This window comes from Amblyraja radiata, chromosome 1 (genome assembly GCF_010909765.2).
Source record: "Amblyraja radiata isolate CabotCenter1 chromosome 1, sAmbRad1.1.pri, whole genome shotgun sequence".
Taxonomy (NCBI): domain Eukaryota; kingdom Metazoa; phylum Chordata; class Chondrichthyes; order Rajiformes; family Rajidae; genus Amblyraja; species Amblyraja radiata.
Window position 1 is genome coordinate 63,061,139 of NC_045956.1, and position 24,552 is coordinate 63,085,690.

The 24,552-nt window shown below is 40.3% G+C and overlaps 1 protein-coding gene across 4 annotated transcripts in view; it reads left to right on the forward strand.

Annotated features, from left to right (window-relative positions):
- ank2 (ankyrin 2) overlaps window positions 1-24,552 on the forward strand; it is a 524,159-nt gene that overhangs the window by 114,383 nt on the left and 385,224 nt on the right. Inside the window, exon 1 of one of the 4 annotated variants that reach the window (XM_033023080.1) lies at window positions 6,124-6,302. The exons of the other annotated variants lie outside the window; for them this stretch is intronic. Within the exon in view, the coding sequence (XP_032878971.1) occupies window positions 6,222-6,302 (81 nt within the window). The 5' untranslated portion in view covers window positions 6,124-6,221. Of the gene's footprint in view, window positions 1-6,123; window positions 6,303-24,552 lie in introns of those variants that run through there. 4 annotated transcript variants of the gene reach the window in all.

A 24,552-nucleotide genomic window follows, 5' to 3' on the forward strand; every position in this document is an offset into this window, starting at 1 on the left:
TGAAGAAGGCAGTCAAAAGATACATAAGGATATAGATCAGAGATGGATGTGCAGATATGGAGAGATGGGCAGATAAATGGCAGCTGGTGTTTAATCTGGTCAAAATGGTGTCTTGTACTTTGGGGGCTCAAATGGAAAGTATACAGTAAAAGACAGGACCCTCGGGAGCATAAATGTACAGAGGGATCTTGGGACCCAAGTCCACTGCTCCCTGAAATAGCAACACAAGTAGATATAGACACAAGGAACTGCAGATGCTGGTTTACAAAAGAAAAATCCCACAATGTGTAGTAAGTCAACGAGTCAGGCAGCGACTTGTCTGGTCGGAACCATTCTTCAGGTTGATTGTAATGGGATGGAGAAAGTTGGAAAAGAGGTGGGGGCAGGACAAAGCCAGGCAAGTAATAGGTGAAGGTAGACAAAAATGCTGGAAAAACTCAGCGGGTGCAGCAGCATCTATGGAGCGAAGGAAATAGGCAACGTTTCGGGCCGAAACGTTGCCTATTTCCTTTGCTCCATGGATGCTGCCACACCCGCTGAGTTTCTCCAGCCTTTTTGTCTACCTTCGATGTTCCAGCATCCGCAGTTCATTCTTGAACAAGTGATAGGTGGATACAGGCAATAATTTTTTGGCACACTGTTGGAGAAAGGTTATCGGTGGGAAGAGAACAAAAGGCTGTGAAATAAAGAGAGAAGAGGCATGAAATGTGAAGCCAAATGGAGGGATATAGATGGAAAGGATCAGGAGAAGGGGAAAGGGGTTGAGATAGTGGGATAAATTGGTGCGGATCCAGGTAGGGCACAGAGATGAGAGGGAAGGAGAAAGAGCAGAGTGATGTTATCAGTAAGTTAATTAAAATGAGAAAATTCAGTGTTCATACTGTTGGGCTGTACACAAGCAGATAGGTTGGTAAAGAATGCATACTGAATAGTCAGGGCGTTGCACGTAGATATTGGGAAGTAATATTGCAACGATATGAAACTTTAGTGTTCTTCACTTGGAGTATTCTGTGTTGTTCTGATTGCTGCCATGTAGGTGTAATGTGGAGACACTGGAGAGGGTGCAGAAGAGTTCACCAAGATGCCGCCTGAATTAGAGAGTATTAGCTACAGGGAGAGCTAAAAATGTAAAGTAGCTAAAGGAATTCAGCGGGACAAGCAGCATTTGTGGAGTGAAATCGACAGTCGGCATTTCAGACCAAGACCCTTCAAGTATGCTTCCAGCTATTGTTGCAGACAGATCATTAGCTTAATTTGACATTGTGGTCGGCACAGCTATCGTGGGCCGAGGAGCCTGTTCTATGATTAACAGCAGCATCTGAAAGGGTTCACCACCAGATTTCCAAAGCACATTTCTTGTTTTGGATGCTGGCCTTTTAACTTGAAAATCATGGTTCTATGACTCAAATTGAATACCGCTTGACATTTCTTTATGCATTATTCTGTGCAGACAATTCTCCACCTGTTTCCATACCCGTCTGTGAAATTTATGACATATTTCTGTTTGCTTTGACTTGTCTTATTGAATCTACAGCTGTTTAACTGGAGGAGCTTAGGAAAATAGGATGAGCTTTTTTTTAAAGAAAACAGAATTTCTGCATTTTATATCAATAAAGTTAATATTGGGAGGATTTTTTTATGTATGGTATTTTTTTAAATTAAAAATATCTGACACTCCTTTTGCGTTTCTGCATTTGTTCATATGGTAGTTTCTCTCTGTTTTTGTGTATTTACTTGTGAAATAAGGAGAGAAGAGGCATGAAATGTGAAGCCAAAGGAAGGGATATAGATGGAAAAGAAGCAGTGAATTTTCAGCTCGCTGTTCTTGGAATCCCAAAGGATTCTGTACAGTCAGATTGTCTCCAGTAAGAGATCCAGTTGCTATAGTAATAGCCATGCAACATCTGAGACAACGCCATAATTACAAGGTACCTGTACATGGATGATTGCCACAAAGTGTTATCTTTTTCAAGTCACAGTTTACATAGATTTTTTTCATATTGTTCTGGTCTGAGTGAAGCCAGCCAGCTGCATCAGGATCGGGGAACCCCAGCGAACCAATTGACACCCTTCATTATGCAGAGTAAGTGAAATCTCTCAGCAGACCCTTGCAGCAGCCCCTTTGGTGGCTTGTATACTAATTAACAAGCCATCCATATGGAACTTAGACAATTAAAGTGACAGTGTGCCATCTGCCATTCAGTTGGTTGAATCTAAATAATCATTTGAAGCAGAACTGAAGACATCAGTACTTTTCCCCGGGACATGATTAAAGAATGGGTGCAATGTGAATGCTTTGTGCCATAAACAGCAGCTGTGTGGTTGTTCAAATGGACAAGAGGTACGTCCCAGTCAGTAATATATCCAAAAATAAATAACGGGCCAGATCTTGCAGACTTGTGCTGACAATTCTGATCGGAACTGTGACAATGTGAAATGCAAACATTTGGAACTTACTGACAGGTTCAGAACCCTGAATTTATCATTAGGCTTTATCACTAGATTCCATGTAAAAACCCTGTAGCAGAGACTAGCATTGCTGCGATTCTCTCGTGTTATGTTGGGAAATAGCATTTTCGGTCCTGTTCCAGGTCAGATCTAGGAGAGGATCGGCGAGCCCATTAAATGGAAATTATAAACTGTAGAAAGTTAACTAAATTATTTATCACAAATAAGCTCCAAGCCTAGACTTGGGGGCATTATTTTTGTATTTGCACTATTGTTTGTTTCTTTTTTACATATATACTGAACTGTTTATTTGTTTATTAGGTGTTTATATATCTGTTGTGCTGCAGCAAGTAAGAATTTCATTGTTCCTATTGTGAGACAAATGATAATAAGACACTATTGTCTCTCTGGACTCTTGATTTAGTTCAGTTTAGTTTAGAGATACAGAATAGAAACATGCCCTTTGGCCCACAGAGTCCATGTCGACCATCGATCATCCTATCACACGAGTTCTTTGTTGTCCCACATTCACATCCACTCTCTACACATGGGAGGCAATTTTACAGTGACCAATTAACCTACAAACTAGCACATGTTTTGAACGTGGAAAGAGCGCTAGAGGAAACCAATGTGGTCACTGGGAGCACATGCAAACTCCACACTAATGCCCCTGTCCCACTTAGGAAACCTGAACGTAAACCTCTGGAGACTTTGCGCCCCACCCAAGGTTTCCGTGCGGTTCCCGGAGGTTCCCGGAGGTTTTTGTCAGTCTCCCTACCTGCTTCCACTACCTGCAACCTCCGGCAACCACCTGCAACCTCTGGGAACCGCGCAGAAACCTTGGGTGGGGCGCAAAGTCTCCAGAGGTTTACGTTCAGGTTTCCTAAGTGGGACAGGGGCATTACAGTACCCAAAGTCAGGTTTGAACCCATGTCTCTAGTGATGTGAGTCAGCAGCTCTACCAGTGTGCTGACCTTTCTGTAATGTTTATTAATTATTTGTGTTTTTTTAATTTGTTGTTTACAGTTTTATTAATTTTATTTAAAATAACTTTTAAAAATACTAAGCTGGAATTACTAATGTCTTCATTTAGCAAAATCTCAAGCCAGCTTTGTCAGCAGAGTTGTTTCTCAGTGAGACTTTCCTAGTGCACCATCTGGTGCTCAGCTGCTGTCCAGGTAAGTCTGATGGTCTCTTGCCTGTGGAGGGTCAGTGAGGGAGGCCATCGGTATTCAGCCCAGGTATTTGTGGCCATGACTACACTGTGGGCCTTGATTCTGAACAGGTGATTATCATATTAACAAAAATAAGATTCCTGATCAATATGACAGGAATGGGTTTTTGAATAAAATCTAAAGTATCCCAATTTATTAGTTTTACTACTTGCGTGATCAAAAAGCCTACCGATCAGGAAGCTTGGCTTTCTCAGTCCTGCTGCTCAGGATTGTTGGTACTTCATTGCTTCTTATCTTTCTGTATGCCATCTTCTTAAAGTGGCAACGTGTTGGAAACTAATCCACTGATACCAGCGGCCAGGCCAAAACGGACTTTATGTTATAAAACACAGAACACTGGAAGAGCACAGTAGGTCAAGCAGCATCTCTGGAGGCAAATGGTGTAAGACCATGTTTCAGGTATGGAATTTGCATCACGATTGAGAGGGAAAGAAAAGACCAAAATACAGCAGCATGAGGGTTGGGATGGGACAGTGAATGATAGGTGAAAAGTGAACCAGGTGTGGTGAACGATAGTGAGCAGATTGAATCATGTTGTTTATTGAAGACAATTATTTTTTTAGTTTAGAGTGCAGAAAACAGGCCCTTCGGTCCACTGAGTATGCGCCGACCAGCGGTCCCTCCACATTAACACTATCCTACACGCACAAGGGTCAATTTACAATTATACCAAACCAATTAACCTACAAAGCTGTAACTTCATAATGTGGGAGGAAACCAGAGATCCCGGTAAAACCTGTGTAGGTCACAGGGAGAATGTACAAACTCTGTACAGTCAGCACCCGTAGTCATGATCGAATCCAGTGCTGTGGCGTTGTAAGGCAGCAACTCTACCATTTGTGCCTCGTGCCAAGATTGCAGGCTCTTTGAACTTGAATGGCCATTCCTCCCATTATAAAGATTGGCCTTCGAGTTGGAGTTACTCAATAGTAACTAGGTGTATGTTACCTGGATGCATTTTCCTGGTATTTTTATTTTAAAGGATGAGCTATGTTTAATGCCGAATTATGATTATTCACTTGGAAGTAGCAGCTTATTTGATTGAACCAATATATTTAGCATCCCGCGATAAGGAAAATAAAAATTGACCAGGAAGCCCATTGTTGATCAATATGGGGTGACTTTACTGGACAATATATTGAGACGGACGCCAAGTGGCTTTGATGCTATCTGGGATTCAATATCCTATCAATGCTGCCGAAGACTTTGTAGAGTTTGCACATTTTCCACAGTCATGGGTTTCCCTGGCTTAAGTTTCCTCTCACAAGCCAAAAATATACAGATTGGTGGTTTAATTAAACTTGGAAGAATATGGGTGTTGGCATTGGAATGGGTGGGGATGGTGGTGGGGGGGCATGACCTGATGGGAATGTAGTAAGAATGAAACGAGAGTAGTGTGAAATGGTGTTTGACAATGTGTGCAGACTTGGTGGAATAAAGGGCCTGACTCCCACTGTAACTTTCAACCACTTTCAAAGTGCATGTGTGAAAATTGACCACAAGTAGATCTTGGAGCGCTGATGGAAGTCATTAAATACAACTCATGTAATCGTCTTTGGCTTTAGGAGATAAGGAAAAAAAATCAGGAAAATGAAAACATCAGTAGAATAAAAGATTGTATCTGTACCTTGACTTGTACCTGTACCTGTATCTTTAGAGTGGTGCAGCTGGTAGAGCTGCTGCTTCATAATGCCAGAGACATGGGTTCGATCCTGAACTACTATCTAACTCACCGGGATCCCTTGGACTATCTTTGATCAGACTTTACTGGATTTACCCTGCCCTAAACTTTATTCCCTTATCATGTATCTGTACACTGTGAATGGATCGATTGCATCCATGTATTGTCTTTCCGCTGGCTGGTCAGCACTCAACAAAAGCTTTTCACTGTACCTCGGTACACGTGACAATATATAAACTGAATCCTGACTTTGAATGTTGTTTGTGTGGGGTTTGTAAGTTCTCCCTGTGACCAGGTGGGTTTCCTCTGGGTGCTCTGGGTTCCTCCCACATCCCAAAGACATGTGGGTTTGTGGGTTAATTGCCACTACTGTGTAGATGTGGTTGAGAAGGTGGAAGGAATAACATTGATCACTCGTAGTTCTATGGTCGCCGATGATTCTGGGCCGAAGGGCTTGTTTCCATGCTGTAGCTCAAAACACTGTCCTGATTTGCTAGTTGCGTTACTCGGATCCTTTACTTGACTTCTACCAGGAACATGACAATGTTTTAATTATTGCAGGTGCATTTGTTAGGCAGGGAGAGACATGCATTGCAGAGGTCCAGATATTCCCCATTCTCTTTCTGCTTAAAACGGTATTTTTTACTTATTGTTGGTGAAATCAGGTTCAGCAGCACATTCAGATAACTGATGTGATGACAGCAACCATGGGAACGTCATCATCCTTGCCCACCCAACTCCTCCTCCTCCTCCCTCCCCTCCTTAATGCCGGTGACAACACACTCAGTCTGTCGTGTGCAGTCGGGGATTTTGATTAAAGAATCAGTGCTCTTTCCAAATCAAAACACAAGTAGAAAATGATGTGTGATGAAGCCCAGAAAAGTGATGATGGAGTTAAGTGCAATGGAAACAGAGAGAAACGAAAAAGACCTAAAAAGGTAAGAATAGAATTTGCAGGACTAAGAGAGAATTTACAGGGAGCTGCTCCCTCTGAAAACAAGCGAGCAGGCAGGCGTGTTAGCAGATCATTATGCAGTTCTGTGCGAAAGACTCTCGCTGAATTGGGAAGCTACTAGGAATGAGTGTTGATAAGGTAGTTCGGCTGATAATAATCACAAAATTGCTTTTAACTGACGGCACACATTAAATAGTCCAGCAAAAAGGAGTAACAGGATTATGGTTCTGATGGCAATGATGTTTTGTTTTAAAATTGGTATTGCATATGCTCAATCAAACTCTTATTTCAGTTGAGTTGCTTCAGCATTGAGTTACTGCAGCATTGTATCTTGTGTCTTATTTCAGTACTTTGTATGTTAACTATGGCAATGCTCCTGGGGTGCAGAATTTGTCAGGTTGTTGTATTTTGTCTGAATAACTGCAAGAAGATAAATGATAATTAAACAATAGAGAGAGAAGGAAAGTTTTTTTTAAATTATTTTGGTAACCAAAGGATTAATTGTTACCTTAAAGAATTTAAAAAAATGAATGTTTTTGATGTAATCAAGTAGTCAGGTGGGGACATTTTGGGCAAAGATTCTGAAGCCCAGCCGAATCATTTGATGCCAGAAACATGCTCTGTTTAATCACTAGATTGCTGCTGACTTGTCTTGCACGATCTAATATCTGGTGTATGTACTCAATTAACTCACCTGAAGGCAGGTCTTTCAGATATCACACCTTTAAATTTCCCTTGTCCCAATTTGCATTTTCACCATGGCAGCCAACAATAAAATATGGCATTGACTTAAAACAGGATCTTATCTTTTATTGCAGCTTGAGCAGAATTTATCAATAAAATGTCTAGGGTTTACATCTTTCCTGAACATACTTAAGATATCCCAACAGTATTATCTCTGTAAGCATTAGAATTTAATCTGTGGCAACAGACACTATGGAAATGTTAGACTAGCTTTGTTCAAGCCGATCCAGAGATCCACTCCCTTTTAATTCTAATAGGGAGTATTATATAAACAATGTGCAATGGAGAAAGGGGGATTAGGGGCCAGAAAGTTTCAGACTTGCAATAACAGTTATTTTTTTCCACAGGATTTTTTTTTCAAAAGATCATGCTAATAGGTATAAGTTTTTTTTAAAATTGTTACTGCAAGCTAAACATACTAAAGGTTGTATTTTACCAAATAGTTTAGGTGTTGGTTAATATTCAAATAAATGTTAGGCTTCTATCAAGCAGGATTTTTTTTCCATTATTATACTACCTTTCATTGCTGATCCCCTCCTTATGTCTCTTTGCAAACTCTCAGAAAAACAAATCAGCTGTGTGACAAAGCCATAAAATGTTTGCTTCTGAAGTTGTTATATGAAATATCAAAATCCCAACTGATACAACTGTTTTACCATGAAGTGTGATGGTCCTTACTAATTCCCACGATGATGTTAATGAGGACAATCCCGCCCAGGAAGTGCCAATAAAGCTTCTGACTCATCCATGTAACCATGGTGCTTTTAAATGTAATTATTTGTGTTCAGAGACTTCCCACAAATAATAAAATCAATTTCTGGTTTCACAACTAAGTAAATGGATGTGATTTTACAGTCACCCTGTCAGCTTATTGGTCACCATGAAGAAATAGAGAATGAGGAAAGGTGTTGTTCCAAATTTCAGAAATTAGTTCTGACAAATATATTGAAAAATCTATGTTGAAGACTCAAACCTTCGCCTAATATTATGTGGCATTTCTTGGTTAACCCCAATCAACTTGACTGCATAATTATATTGAAGAATTGCATCATAACTGACCATAAACAAAGGTATGGCTAATGTATTTATATATAAGATTTAAATAATCTAATGTAAATTGTTGTTGTTTTGTTAAACAGTGTATGGTGTTTGGGAACAGGATTCTAATTATGAATTTAATATTAGAACAAGAAAAGGCTGGAGCTATCCAGAATATTCTAACAAAATTATCTATCCAGTGCAAAAGGTTACATCAAATCTTATGCGTTGTGCTTCTTCATGTGTTTTTTTTTAACGATTGTTTTTAATTTTATTGAATATGATACCGATCAAAATTAATTTTGCGGAGGCATATTTTGTTAGGTTTCATTTTATGTTTTCTGAATAATGGGAACCTGAATCATACTTAACCAATACTTAACAAACATGAAATAAGATATGTATGTAAAAACAGTAACATATACATTGAATTAAGAATATTAAACAAATCCCAATCAAACTTGAACATTTACTTCAAAAGAGGGTAACATTGTTCATTTTCAAATGTTGTTTCCTCTGGTGCAAATGGCAGGTTTTGGGTGTGGCAACTGCTTTATGAAACTGTGAATAACTGTAACCTTCTAGAATAATCTGCTAGGTGTTGATGAAATTCTTGAAGTAATGTTTTCATTATTGGGATACCTGGATTGTTTTGAAAATGGAATTGTTGCATGAGCGTTGATGTTGATGAATGTTATAGTAGTTATGGCAACAGAAGTTGATGCTGGCAGTAATTGCGTTGTTTTCTTCCTGCAATATAGTACGTGCAATGGAACGGGGAGGATTTTTGTGACTGTGCAAACATTCTGTCAAAACTGCAATAGTGTTCGCAAAAAATAAAATGTATATTCACTAATTGCCCATTACCAAACCTACTTCTGAAAAATAATTATTAATCATTACTGCTATATGAGATTTCTTAAAAACACTTAGGATGTAGACCTGCTTGTCCTCGCCAAGACGCATACTAGTCCCTAGTTGCTATCCTTGTACCTGTCTAAATGTATTTTAAATGTTGTGAAAGTATCTGTCTCAACTACCTCCTCTAGCAGCTCGTTCTATATGCCCACCATCCTCTGTGGTAAAAGGTGCCTCTCAGGTTCCCATTAAATATTCTCCTTCTCACCTTAAGCCTCTGGTTCTTGATTCCCCTTCTCTGGGAACTGTTCTAGTTATTTGAAATTGTGTAAGCATATCTTATTGTGCACCTCTAACGGGAGAATGAGGTGACTGTGGCTGACAAAGGAAGTCAAAGACAGCATGAAACTAAAAGAAAAGGTAAGATTAATGCAAAGATTAATGGGAAGCTGGAGGATTGGGAAGCTTATAAAAAACAACAGAAGGTAACTAAAAATACAATATGGGGAGAAAAGATGGAATATGAAAGCAAGCTAGCCAATAATATAAAAGAGGATAGCAAAAGTTTCTTCAGATATATGAAGAGTAAGAAAGAGGCAAGGGTGGATGTTGGACCACTGGGAAATGATGATGGAGAAGTGATAATGGGGAATATAGAAATTGTAGATAAATTGAATACGTTTTTTGCATCAGTCTTCACAGAAGAAGACACAAGCAACATGCCGTAAATTCAAGTGAGCAGGGGGTGGAAGTTAGTGGAGTGGCTATCACGAAGGACAAGGTGCTCAGGTAACTGAAAGGTCTGAAGGTGGATAAGTCACCTGGACCGCACCCCAGGGTTCTGAAGGAGGTGGGTTCAGAGATTGTGGAATTGTTGTGATCTTTCAAGAATCACAAGAATCAGGGGGGACTTCCAGTTGATTGGAAAATTGCAAATATTACTCCGCAGTTCAATAAGGGAGTGAAGCAGAAGAGTGGAAACTATAGGCCAGTTAGCCTGACCAGTAGTTGGTAAGATTTTAGTCTCCATTGTAAAGGATGGGGTTTCTGAGTATTTAGAAGCACATGATAACATAGGCCAAATTCAGCATGGTTTTGTGAAACAGCGATTTTCCTTGACGAACCTGTTGGAAATCTTTGAGGAAGTAAGTACAACCCATCCCTTTTGAACAGGTCACCACATGAGATATAACACCTCCTCCCTCACCTCCATCCATGGACTACAGTGCTTCCAGGTGGGACAGTGGTTCACATGCACCTCTTCAAACCTCGGCTGGTGTATTCGGTGCTCCTGATTTGACCATCTTTACCTTGGTGAGACCAAGCAACCATTTTGCTGAACACGGGCATTGTCCACCAAGGCTTGGTGTATTTCTCCGTTACTAACCATTTTAGCTCCGCTTCCCATTCCCATGCCAACATTTCGAGGGTGAAAGATTGCAACCTTCACGTGGTCCGCCCTGTTTCGACGAATGCAATCAACCTGGCGTGCACAATCAAATAAGATAAAATAGAACAAGTTGTGCTACAACTTTAGGCTGTGCACGCCATATGCAAGAAGAAGAAGAAGCCAACATTTCTATCCTGGGCCTCCTCCATTGCCCAGGACATTGCACACACAAACTGGAGGAACAGCACCTCATATTAGATTTGTGTATCTTGCAATCCAATGGCATGAATATTGAATTCTCCAATTTTAAATAACATCCCCCTTTCAAACCTCTCTCTTTCCTGTGCCCCCTGCCCCCCCCCCCCCCCCCAGTGTGCATCCATCTTTTTCACTATTCCACCCCTCTGATACTCTCCTCACCCTGCTATCCCCTTCCATTTATATCCCTTCCTCTGGCTTTACATTTCACTCCACTTCTCTTCTTATCTGACATCCTTTTGCCTCCGTTTCATCGCGCGCATTTGTCACTGGCACCCATCTGCCAAACAAATCCCTCTCACTTTATCCACCTGTCACTTGCTAGGCTTTGCCCTGCCCCATCTCTTTTTCAGCTCTCTCCCTCCCCAACTACAATCAGCATTACTTTATGATGTAACTGTCGAGGAAGGCCGTAACCCACAATATGGAATCAAAGCTGTTGTTCTTTCAACATCTTTTCCTAGATGTTATTAAATATCTGTTTGCAGTGGTTTTACCAGCACTAATCATCTTTACAAAGGGATGATAAACCGCAGCCAATTTGCACTCACTCAAACTAGTTTGAATGTAGATGCATACATATAATGGCCCAATATTTGTTTTCCTGTTATCTGAGTTTGAGCTGCTGAATTCCTGCTTATCCTTTCTAGATTATTGTGATATGACTACTATGTAATACATGTTGGTACCAATTTTCAGGACTTCTGCTATGTCTTATGCCCATGCGTTGCATCCAACATTCAATGTGATTGAAAGAATCTTGTGATATAAAATATTGTAAGATCATATCCAGAACTGGCATGGTGACGCAGTGGTAGAGTTGCTGCCTTACAACGCCAGAGACCTGGGTTTGATCCTGACTACAGGTGCTATCTGTCCGGAGTTTGTACGTTCTCCCCGTGACCTGCATGGATTTCTCCGAGATCTTTGGTTTCCTTCCACACTCCAAAGACATACAGGATTGAAGGTTAATTGGCTTGGTATAAATGTAAAATTGTCCCTGGTGTGTGGAAGATAGGGTTAGTATGTGGGGATTGCTGGTCGGTGTGGACTCGGTGGGCCGAAGTTCCTGTTTCTGTGCTTTATCTCCAAACTAAACTAACCTAAATTGTTAAATAATTTCATATTTCGAAATACATTGTGAATCTCTTAAGAGTTTCAGTAGCCCTGTACATTGGTGAGGTCTTCAGCTCACATCTGCTAAGGACAGGGCTGTAGCGAATTTGGTAGAGCTGCTGTCTCACATCGCCAGAGACCCGGATTCCATTCTGCCCTTGGGTGATGTCTGTGTGGAGATGCCTATTCTCCCTGTGACCATTGGTTTTCTCTGGGTACTCCGGTTTCCACCCACACTTCAAAGATGTGCAGGTTTATAGGTTAATTGGCCTCAGTAAATTGCCCCTAATGTGTAGGGTGTGGATGCAAAAGTGGGATAATGTACATCTAATGAGAATGGATGATTGATGGTCGGTGTGGACTCAGTAGGCCAAAGGACCGGTTTCAATGCAGTGCCACAGTGGGAGAAATTTCAAAGAGTCATCTCTATCTATTTGACATTTAAACAGCAAGGGGGCAAGCTCCAGTTGGTTCTGATCTGATTTATTAATTGCTTTACTGCATACTGCCATGATCACAATGAATGGCGGTGCTGGCTCGAAGGGCCAAATGGCCTCCTCCTGCACCTATTTTCTATGTTTCTATACTGTATGGTTCAGAACATTTCATTTCTGAAATGTTATTCTGTTATAATTTTTATGCTTGACTGTCACTTGGCACCTAATTCCACAGTAGCAGTTCCTTTATTTTAATTAACCACATTTCATTGTAAGCTTGATACAAAGGTCATTAGTACCAAGGATGTGACCTGGAACATAAAACGTACAGCACAAGAATAGGCCCTTTGGCCCACAATGCAATCTCTCATCTACCTGCACATTTCTCCATCTCAATGCTTATTCAAAGGTCCCTTAAATGTCACTATCGTATCTGCCTCAACCACCAACTATGGCAGGGCATTCCAGGCACTCATTACCTTCTGTGTAAAATAAAAAGTTGCCCCACACATCTCCTTTAAACTTCGCCCTGCTCATTTTAAAGCTATTAGTTCTAGTATTTGTTATTTTCATCATGGGGAAAAAAGATACTGACTGTCAACCTTATCTATGCCACTCATCATTTAATATAATTTTATCAGGTCACCCCGCAACCTCCGGCATTCCAGAGAAAACAATCCAAGTATGTCCAACCTCTCCCTGCGCCTAATTCAGGCTACATTCTGGTAAACCTGCTCTGCTCCCTTTCAAAAATCTCCACACCCTCCATGTAATGAGGAGACCAGAAATGCACAAAATATTCCAAATGTGGCCTTAGCAAAGTCCTATAAAGCTATATCATGACAGCCTATCTCTTATACTCAATGCCCTGACCAATTAAGGCAAGCATACCATATGACATCTTTACCTTTCTATCTGCTTGTGTTGCCGCTTTCAGGAAACTATGGACTTGGACCCCGACGTTGTTGAGGTCATGCCATTCATTTTTCCCTTACATTTGACCCTCTGTAAAATAAGGCTGCATGGTCAAACTGTGGGCAATTTTCTTACATGAAGTAACCTTGTTTACAGCTCTCGTTTTCTTCCTGAAAGCCGACATTACAATTGCTTACTGAAGAGTAAAAATGTGCTGTTCAGAATTTTCAATAATAAAAGTACAGTATTATTTTGTTAAAGATGTGGAACATGGAATTTAATAATATACATAAAACTGTAGGATAAACAGATATTTGTAGGATAAACAAAATCTGGTCATATATGTAGAGATGGAAAATTCACCAGGCATAAGATGGATGAGGAATTAATTTGCTCTGATGTCCGCTAAAAATTACCTTGCCTTCAGATCAAGTGGGTAAGCAATATAAATATCGCCATCACTTTGATGTATTGAAAGGGATTTGTGTTTTCAGCAGAATCAGGAAAGTTTGACGTCAGCCTCTACAAAGGTAAGAATTCAGGTCAGAAAATTCAACTTTTGTTCCCATTGGTGCTACTCTTTCACTACACAAGTTTAGGGGCTCCTAATACAGAGAAAGGGTATTCCCAGCAGAGTTTTTAAACAGGTACTTTATTTTAATACTGACACTAGTTAACATGGTGATTGGAGTCTGTGAAAAGTTCTATAGTTGATTTTTCAATGTTTTGCCTTCATGCGCTGCTATGAATGGTAATAGACAGTAGACAATAGGTGCAGGAGTAGGCCATTCGGCCCTTCGAGCCAGCACTGCCATTCAATGTGATCATGGCCAATCATTCCCAATCAGTACCCTGTTCCTGCCTTCTCCCCATATCCCCTGACTCCGCTATTTTTAAGAGCCCTATTTAGCTCTCTCTTGAAAGCATCCAGAGAACCTGCCTCCATTGAGAAGGATTTCCAGTGCCATTGCAGTCTCGTGGCAAATTTGAATCATGCGTCATTGTTTCTTTAAAAATTGAAATATTTTTACGAATGAAACAAAAAAAAAGGGCACATGCACATTTCAAAAGAACAAAAAAGAGCAGAAATTTCCAATGTTTCGCTGTTGAAGGTTCTCGTAGGAAAGAGAAATTGAGTGAAATAAACAGTTTCACTATTTTCAGATCATAATAAGGATGAGTTAATGAAATAAATAGAAATCTTTAGTAATCTCCTCCAAGTACACAGTTTGGTCAGGGCATTGAGTACACATTGGTTATTTTTTGGGTGGAAACGTCGGGTAAGATATTTGTAAAGGACTTTACTCTTTCAGTGGTTCATTGAGATCTTTCCTGTCGCCATAAACAGGCAGCTTGGGTTTCAACATAGTATTTAATCTGAAATACATCGTGCTCAACAATGACTCATTCAGCCAGTATGTTGAAGTTTGAATGTGGTCAAGAACAGTCAAGAGCGTGTTATTGTCATATGTCCCGAAATGGAACAATGGAATTCTTATTTGCAGCAGCAAAACAGATACATGGACATAGTACTTTATAAACATCATAATGACCAACAAAAAGAAGTTCAGTATATTAAAAAAATCAAACAATATTAGTGCAAAGACAAAAACAATGCTCCCCAACTCTATGTAGTGATGAGCGTAGTTGGAGTTGTAGTGTTTAATAGGATGTTGGTTGTTGGGAAGAAGCTGCTCCTGAACTTGGCTGTTACTGTTTTCTGGCTCCCTTACCTTCTACCCGATGGAAGGAGTGAAATGAAAGTGTGGCAGGGTGATGTGGGTCCCTGATGATGCTTGATGTCTTTTTCGTTCAGCGACTCCTGTAGATCCCTTCAATAGTGGTGAGGTCTGTACCCGTGATAGACCACTTTTTGAAACCTTCTTTGTTTCTGGGTGTTCGAGTTGCTGAACCAGACCATGATGCATCCAGTCAATGTCTCTCTACCGTACACCAGACGAAGTTCAAAAAAGTATTCATCAACATGCCAAATCTCAATCTTCTAAAGGGCCTGTCCCACTTGTGCATCATTTGCACGTCACGCAGGTGGCGCGCAAAGATTTTGTACATCCCAATATCCTAGGGCGCCGCGCGCAACCGCGCGTCACTGCCTACGTCACCACATACCATGCGCACGTAATGCGCATCATGCGCGAATCACGTGCGCGTCGTGCGTCGTGACACGTAAATGATGTCGCGTAAATTACGCGCAAATGACGCCCGTGGGACTGGTCATTAATGAAGTAGAGGCGTTGATGGACTTTCTTTATGATTGCATCATTGTGTTTGGTTCAGGATAGATCTTCAGAAATATGCACGGCCAGAAATTCAGATTGTGGTGAAAAAGATGTAAAGAGATAAAAGAGCACATGGGTTCATGCATTTCTGGTTAGGAGGAACAAAAATGCGAAAGTTTGAAGAACGTCTCCCGAATCTAAGAGAGTTTTTCAAAGAGGTCACCAAGATGATTGATGAAAGCAGGGCATTGGACGTCATCTATTTGTATTTTAGCAAGACCTTGACAAGGTTACCGCATGGTAGACTAGTCTGAAAGGTTAAGACACACGGAATCAAAGATGAGCTAGGCAATTGGATTCAATATTGGCTTTGAGGAAGGAATCGAAGTGTAGTTGTGGAGGGTTATTTTTCTGATTGGAGGCACATGACCAGTGAAGAATAGGGGTCAGAGCTCAGGTAGATAGCTGTTAACTTACTATCGATTAACGTAGAGAACTGTTGTTTGCAATCAACATTAATGATTTGGATGACAATGTAATGAACACTGTTAGTATATTTACAGATGACACCAATATTGATGGCATAGTGGGCAATAAGTAAGGAAGGATATCAAAATTTACAACAAGTTATAAATGAGTTGGGACTATGGACCAAAGAATTACAAATGGAATTTACCTCTGACAGGTATATTGTGTTGCATTTTTGTATATCAAACCAAGTCAAGCTTTACACAGTAAATGGTAGAGCTGTTGAGAGTGTTGTAAAACAGAGAGATCTGGAAGTATTAGTGCATGGTTCCTGAAAGTGGCGAGTCAGGTGGACAGTATGGTGAAGAAGGGTATTTGGCACACTTGCCTTCATTTTGAAGAGTATTTAATACAAAGGTTGAAACATCATGATGCAGCTGTACAAGGCATTGGTGAGACCATACTTGAGAACTGTGTGCATTTCTAGTCACCTAGCTAGTGGAAGGATCTCATTAAGTTGTAACGGGAGCAGAAAAGGTTCACCAGAAAGTTACCTGGACTTGTGGGCTTGAGATATAGGGAAATACTGTATAGGCTGAGATATTTTTCTTTGGAGCGTAGGAGGCTGAGGGGTGATTTTATTGAAATAGACAAAATGTTGAGGACTATGGATAAGTGAATGCTCACAGTCTTTTCCTCGGGAAAGGATTCTAAAATTAGAGGGCATTGGCTCAAGGTGAGAGGGTAAAGAGGGACTTAGTGGCAACGTTTACATTTGAGAGGCAGTCCACATATTGAATGACCTGACAGGAAATTATAGAGGCGGATACAACTACGACTTTTAAAAGACATTTGGGCACACACATGGATAGGAAGGGTTTAGAGAACTATGGGCCAAATGTGAGCAAAAGGGACAAGCCCAGAATGCCAACTAGATCGCCATGAACAAGGTGGACTGAAGAGCCAGTTTCCATGCTGTATAACTTTTTCACTCATCAGAATATCGAAAATACATATTAAACAGTGAAGCAAAATGCATACAAAATGTAGTCTAAGCTAATGGAAAAAAATTTTGTGTCCAATGGCAGAATTGATTGGCACACAGCATGTACTCATTGATAAAACACTGGTGGGTAAGAGCCTTGAAGGAATTGAGATGGAATTGCAAGCTAAAGTGGTGGAATCATTGGTATTTTTGGTTGGATTAATTGTAGTAAGTTGTATAGAAACATAGAAACATAGAAACATAGAAATTAGGTGCAGGAGTAGGCCATTCGGCCCTTCGAGCCTGCACCGCCATTCAATATGATCATGGCTGATCATCCAACTCAGTATCCCGTACCTGCCTTCTCTCCATACCCTCTGATCCCCTTAGCCACAAGGGCCACATCTAACTCCCTCTTAAATATAGCCAATGAACTGGCCTCGACTACCTTCTGTGGCAGGGAGTTCCAGAGATTCACTACTCTCTGTGTGAAAAAAGTTCTCCTCATCTCGGTTTTAAAGGATTTCCCCCTTATCCTTAAGCTGTGACCCCTTGTCCTGGACTTCCCCAACATCGGGAGCAATCTTCCTGCATCTAGCCTGTCCAACCCCTTAAGAATTTTGTAAGTTTCTATAAGATCCCCTCTCAATCTCCTAAATTCTAGAGAGTATAAACCAAGTCTATCCAGTCTTTCTTCATAAGACAGTCCTGACATCCCAGGAATCAGTCTGGTGAACCTTCTCTGCACTCCCTCTATGGCAATGATGTCCTTCCTCAGATTTGGAGACCAAAACTGTACGCAATACTCCAGGTGTGGTCTCGCCAAGACCCTGTACAACTGCAGTAGAACCTCCCTGCTCCTATACTCAAATCCTTTTGCTATGAAAGCTAACATACCATTCGCTTTCTTCACTGCCTGCTGCACCTGCATGCCCACTTTCAATGACTGGTGTACCATGACACCCAGGTCTCGCTGCATCTCCCCTACTGTATAGCACTCCTCACTGTCATTTCCTTCGAGATTTCAGATAAATCATGAAAAGATTATCTCCATCATTTTACATCTAGACCTGGGCAGATTTATATTTCAACTCTTTACCCTTTCTGGTCACATGGCTTCACAGGTGTTTGTAATTGCTCAGGTGTGTTTAATTGCCTCCTTAATTCAGGTATATGAGAGCTCTCAGCACCTAGTCTTTCCTCCAGTCATGCTGAAGGTACTGACTCACTTATCTTCATTGATGATACAACTGCTGATGGTAGAAGCACAATGAATTCTGAAGTGTATAGATATATCCTATCTACTCAAATTCAAGCAAATTCCTCAAAGCTCATTGGCCGGCGTTTCATTCTACATCAAGACAATGATCCCAAACATACTGCTAAAGCAACAATGGAGTTTTTCAAAGCTAAAAAATGGCCAATTCTTGAGTGGCCAAGTCAATCACCCGATCTGAACCCAATTGAGCATGCATTTATATGCTGAAGAGAAAACTGAAGGGGACTAGCCCCCAAAACAAGCATAAGCTAAAGATGGCTGCAATACAGACCTGGCAGAGCATCACCAGAGAAGACACCCAGCAACTGGTGATGTCCATGAATCGCAGACTTCAAGCAGTCATTGCATGCAAAGGATATGCAACAAAATACTAAACATGACTACTTTCATTTACATGTCATTGCTGCGTCCCAAACATTATGGTGCCCTGAATGGGAGGACTATGCATAAACACTACTGTAATCTACATGGTGAAACCAAAATATATAAAAATGGCCTTTATAAAATCTGACAAGGTGCACTTTAACCACATATGATTTTTTTTCTATTACAAATCTCAAATTGTGGAGTACAGAGGCAAATAAATAAATGATGGGACTTTGTTCCAAACATTATGGAGGGCACTGTATATACCCACCTATTGCTGAACAGTAAAAACCTTGCTTAATATTAACGATATTTCTAAACAAACTGTAAAAGATCCATTTAGTCTGTTTTGTTTAGAGATACAGCGTGGAAAACAGGCCCTTCGGCCCACCAAGTCTGCGCCAACCAGCGATCCCCGCACACTAACGCTATCCTACACACACTAGGGGCAATTTACAATTTTACCAAGCTAATTAGTCTACAAACCTGTACCTCTTTGGAGTGTGGGGGGAAATCAGAGCTCCCGGAAAAACCCACGCAGGTCACGGAAAGAACGTACAAACTCCGCACAGACAACCCACATAGTAAGGATCGAACCCGGATCACTGGCACTGTAAGGCAGCAACTCAACTGCTGCGCCACTAAGCTGCCACTAGTCAAATCCTCGTCTGCATGGATAATCTGATTACTTTATTGTAACCGAAAATGCTTTAACGTAAAGGCAAAACAAAAAATCCAAACAATAAAAATGATATAAATAAAATGATATAAATAAAAATGCCTCGGTAGCATTTCCTCACTTTCAAAAGTTAATTGGTTGAGAAAAAAATAACACTGAAAACTAAAGCATAGCCTGCCCATACAAAATGTAGTTGTCATTAACATCGTCTGATAATGTAATAATGCCTTAAATATGTGGACATTCTTGCTTAAGCTATTTTTTTTTTAAAGCCAATTATTTGTTGACCATCTTGTCAAAGAGTTGATTGAATATAAGCCTCCCATCCACGATATTGTTAAAAAGATTAAAAAACCATTGTATTTTGGTTCACCAGTCAAAATTTGCACACTTGGATGTAAATGTAGATGGATTGGTTAGTAAGTTTGCAGACAGAGTTGTGTACAGAGAAAGAGATTGACAAAGTATGTAACGTGATAGAGATCAGCAACCATCAGAAATGGTCGAAGAAATGGCAGATGGAGTTTAATCTGAGCAGGCATGAGGTTTTTCACTTTGGGAGGCCGAATATATATGTAGAAAGTGTATAGGTAATGGCAGGACCCTTAACAGCATTGATGTACAGAGGGATCTTGGAGTGCAAGTCCACAATTGCCTGAAACTGGCAACGCAAATAGATAGATTGGTAAAGAAGACACATGACATGTTTGTCAGGTAATTGAGTATAGTAGTGAAATCATCATGTGCAGCTTTACAAGACTTCAGTTAGGCCACATTCAAGACACTTCACCCACCTTTGCCTGTGTGTGAATGTATGTGAATGTGTGTGAGTGATTGGTGGTGGTCGGAGGGGCCGTAGGCGCAGATTGGCAGCCACGCTTCCGTCAGTCTGCCCCAGGGCAGCTGTGGCTACAGAAGTAGCTTACCACCACCGAGTGTGACTGAGGAGTGAATTAATAATGCGATGTAAAGCGCCTTGAGTATTAGAAAGGCGCTATATAAATCCCATCCATTATTATTATTATTACTCTGTGTAATTCTGGTTGCCCCATTACAGGAAGGCTTCAGATTGATTGCAGAAGAGATGTATCAGGTCATTGCCTAGATTAGCGGGTATAAGCTATAATGATAATTTGGATAAAGTTGGATTGTTTTTTCTGGTGCATCGGAGGCTGAGGGGAAACGATAGAAGTATATAAAATTATGAGAGGCATAGATTGGGTAGACAGTCAGAACCGTTTCCCAGGGTGGAAATATCAAAGACTAGAGGGCATAGCTTTATGGTGAGAGAGGCAAAGTTGAAAGGGGATGTTCAGGGTAAAGGGCCTGTCCCACTTGGGCGTCATTTGTGCGTAATTTACGTGACATTATTTACGCGTCACGTCGCATGTAGTGATGTACGCATGGTGCGCATTACATGCGCATGGTGCGTGGTGACGTAGGCAGTGACGCGCGGTCGCGCGCGGCGCACCAGGATTTTGTGATGTACAAAATCTTCGCGCTCATCTGAGTGACGCGCAAATGACGCTCAAGTGGGGCAGGCCCTTAAGTTTTTACACAGTGTGGTGTGTGTGTGGAGCACACTGCCAGGGTTGGTGGAGGCGGCTTGTGGATATGCAGAGAATGTGGATATGCAGAGCATGGAGAGATATGGATCATGTAAATCTCAAACACAAACATATGCATTAAATTTAGGCATTATTATTGTCACAGTTAAAGAGTGTAGGCAGAGGAGATTAGTTTAATTCAGCATCATGTTCAGCACGGGCATTGAGGGTCAAAGTACTGTTCTCATGCTATACTATTCTGTTTAGGTTCTTTAAAGGTATATACTGCCAGAACAAGAATAGCTTCTTTCCTGCTTTGATCAGAGTCTTGAACGTTACTTTCATACGCTAAGAAGAATTTTTGATCTCCCATCCTACCTGTTGCGGCCCTTGCACATTTTTATCTGCAGTTTTCTGCTGCTATAAAGCTGTATACTAAATTCTGTTTAATTTTCTAATTTGCGCTACCTTGATGTATGTATACCTCGATGTATCATACGATGTGCCTGGCTGGAACACAAAACTAAAGTTTTTCACTGTATCTCAGTAAATGTGACAATACCTATAAACCTAAACAGTGCTTTTGTGTTTTTGTTAGAGTACATCACGATAAATTAAATATATTTGTTGCTTGTGTACTATTGTATTAATTCACAAAACAACATATCTGCTATCGTCCTAGAACTCACAGGTCAGGGATAGTGATCCAGTTTAGTTTGCTTTAATATCGTAAATATTTATTTTTACAAATATTTTATTTGGATGTACAGCACTACTAAAGTCAAAAGTATTTTATCCAGTTTAACATGTTAAAATGTTCGCCTTGTCGAAATAAACCATGTTCATTTCGTAATTGTTGCCCAGGCAATGTTCAAGAGAAGAATCACAAAGAGGTTGAGACTTATTATTGTCACGTGCACAGTGGAAAGCTTTGTTTTTCATGCTATCCAAACAGTTCAGATATACTATACATAAATCAAGTCAAACCCAAGTATAACAGAGCAAAGGGAAAGATACAGAGTGCAGTATGCACATTTTCCTTTTAAAAGGAATTCAGGTTTGCTGTCTAAATTACCACTCACTTGGTCTTTCTGAAAGTGTTTTTGGAAAAGCACTTTCCAAAATCTTATGATAGCAGAATACACTGCATTTGCACAAATTCTCTAGGGTGAGCTTTCCTGATCTTGTATATGACAGTGAGTGAATGTACAATGCAGTAAATATCATTATAAAGAAATCTGCCTGAGCTTATGGTGATACATTTATTCCACCATGTTGTTTTGTAACCAGCTTAGTAAATTACAAATAAGTGTCCGCTAGAAATTCTAAAAACAAACCTGGAATATCTTCTTTTAATCGCGTTTTAAATTTATTTTGGAGGTTGCCAGTGAATTTGCAAATTCTTACTTAATGTCTTAATTAAGTGTTGCAATAGCTAAAGTTGAAGATTTATAACAATGATATTGGTAATTTTTTTAATAAATACGTAATTATCAGAATGAGAGTTCCAAATTGTGAGTGTTTACCACCTTGTCAAAGAACCATGTTTTGTGACATGTTTAAGAAGGAACTGCAGATGCTGGAAAATCGAAGGTACACAAAAATGCTGGAAAAACTCAGCGGGTGAGGCAGCATCTATGGAGCGAAGCTAAATAGGCAACGTTTCGGGTCGAGACCCTTCTTCTGAGTATCTTTCCAAGAATTTCAATTTTTATGGAAAATTAACAACATAGAATTTTAGCAGAAAAAATTCCCAGGAGAGTATTGAACAAGTACCTCCTGGACCTGGAGAACAAAAAGTGACCAAGTGTTGTATAAATAGCTCCTGTGCTAGTTACAGCTTCTGATTGCTCACACAACAAATAAAGGTGGTGAGGTTTTTTGAAAAGGAACAACTTCAAATTAATATTTGACTCGTTTGGTGTCAAACATTTCCATGGAGAGTACTAATTTAAAAAGTCCCAAATATATGTTTAGTTTTTAGGTGAGGGGGCGTATCACATTGAGTCTTTCATTACTATATTTGTGAAAATGTTCATTAAATTTGTTTATTTTGCCTGTTGATGTCTATGGTATGACAACTGGAAGAAAACAAACATTTAGTATATAGAATTAATTCAGCTTTACAGATCAGTTGCTTTTATTACCATTTGGTTTTTTACATTTGAATTAGTTCTGCAATCCTTTTATATATGCTTGGATCTTAAAATAATTTAAATGAAGATTTTTATTTATCAGTCTAAATCTTTCTAACATATATTAATTAAATGACAAAATACTTTTCAAAATGAATTTTCTACTTATTTCATTCAGACACAAAAATAAATGATGTAGAAAGTGAAGATGGCTATCAACAATTACAGCGGGATCTCGATCAACTGGGCAAGTGGGCCAAGGAATGACTAATGAGTCAGATAAATGTGAGGTGTTGCATTTTGGATGTCAACCCAGGGCAGAACTATCACAGTGAGCAAGGGTGTTGTGGAGCAGATGGATCTTGGAGTACACAGAGCAAGAGTGATGCATACAGAAGCTGGAGTAACGGCACTTCATATTCCACTTGGGTAGCTTACATCAGAATGATCTTTGAATTCTCCAAACCTACCTACAAACTCTTCTCTCCCGCCCCTTCTTCCCAGTGCCCCACCTAGATACACATTCATTTCTCCTTTACCCCTCCCACCGTCCCCTCCCGCCGTCCCCTTCCACCCCTTCACTCCTCTGGCATCACATTTTACGCATCTTCTACCCTTAATAGTTTTAGTGTTAGATACAATGTGGCAACAGGCCTTTCGGCCCACCGAGTCCGTGCTGACCAATGATCACCAGTACACTAGTTGTATCCTACATCCTAGGGACAATTTACGTAAGCCAATTAACCTTCAAACCTGTATGTATAGGAGGAAGGATGGTGCATGAGAACCGAGCGGTTGGATGCGAATATGCATTTATAGGGTGTGGTTCTAAAGAGGAGTGACTGCAAACCAATTTTACACAGCAGCCCTTTCATGTGAAATGACATCTGCCCTGAAATCTACATTAAATATGGCAGTAAGAGCATTGCTTTTATTTTTCTCTTTTCGACTCCTAAAGACATTGGATTATACTCAGTTATTTTTCAGTGCAGCGGTGCCTTGAATTTATTCTTTCAATGAAAGCATGACAGGCTGTTTGCATGAAAAAAGCATTGCATCTGAGCCCAATCTCCACTGCAACGTACCTGGGATCAAAATTCTGCTTCCTGAATGAAGGGGACCTCCACTACTCCTTTGAGTGAAATCAGTTAATGAGGTCTTGCTGGCACAGTTCTACACCATAAAACCTTGAGCATCCTTTAACAGTCAGAAGCTGTGTGTATAAACGAGTAGATAATTGTCACCTTTAATGCGAAGTTGTGGCACGTGAATATATTTGCACAGCAGATGTATTCTGATGCTTTTGGCACAGTAGGTACTTTCTCACTTTGCTTCATCTCACCCCATAATTAGAAATGTAATTTTTATTTGCGAGGGCAATGTTTTTTGTGGTAATAGTTTGATGGAAAACCAACAAATCAGTTCAATCTTTTCACAGCTCTGACTGCCTAACTTGGTGACGTGGTTACCAGAGGTGCACAAGCACATGATAGTTGTTTATGAGGGAAATCTTGGTGAGTGCCGAGCGGAAGAGGTATGAGGAAGATTGAAAAAGAGCACAGCCATTCTTTTCTGCATGGTTGCTTAGTGAACATTTTAGCCCTCTTTAGACCCAATGCATCTTAAACCTGATACTCCTAGAGAATGAATGTTTGATGCAGACATTATTTAGTACGTACCCACGATATGCTGATCCTGGCAAGTCTCTGGAGTAGACATTCCGAGCAGCCGCAGCCCTCATTTGTGGTAAATAAATTAGAATAATTAAAGAAATCATCATT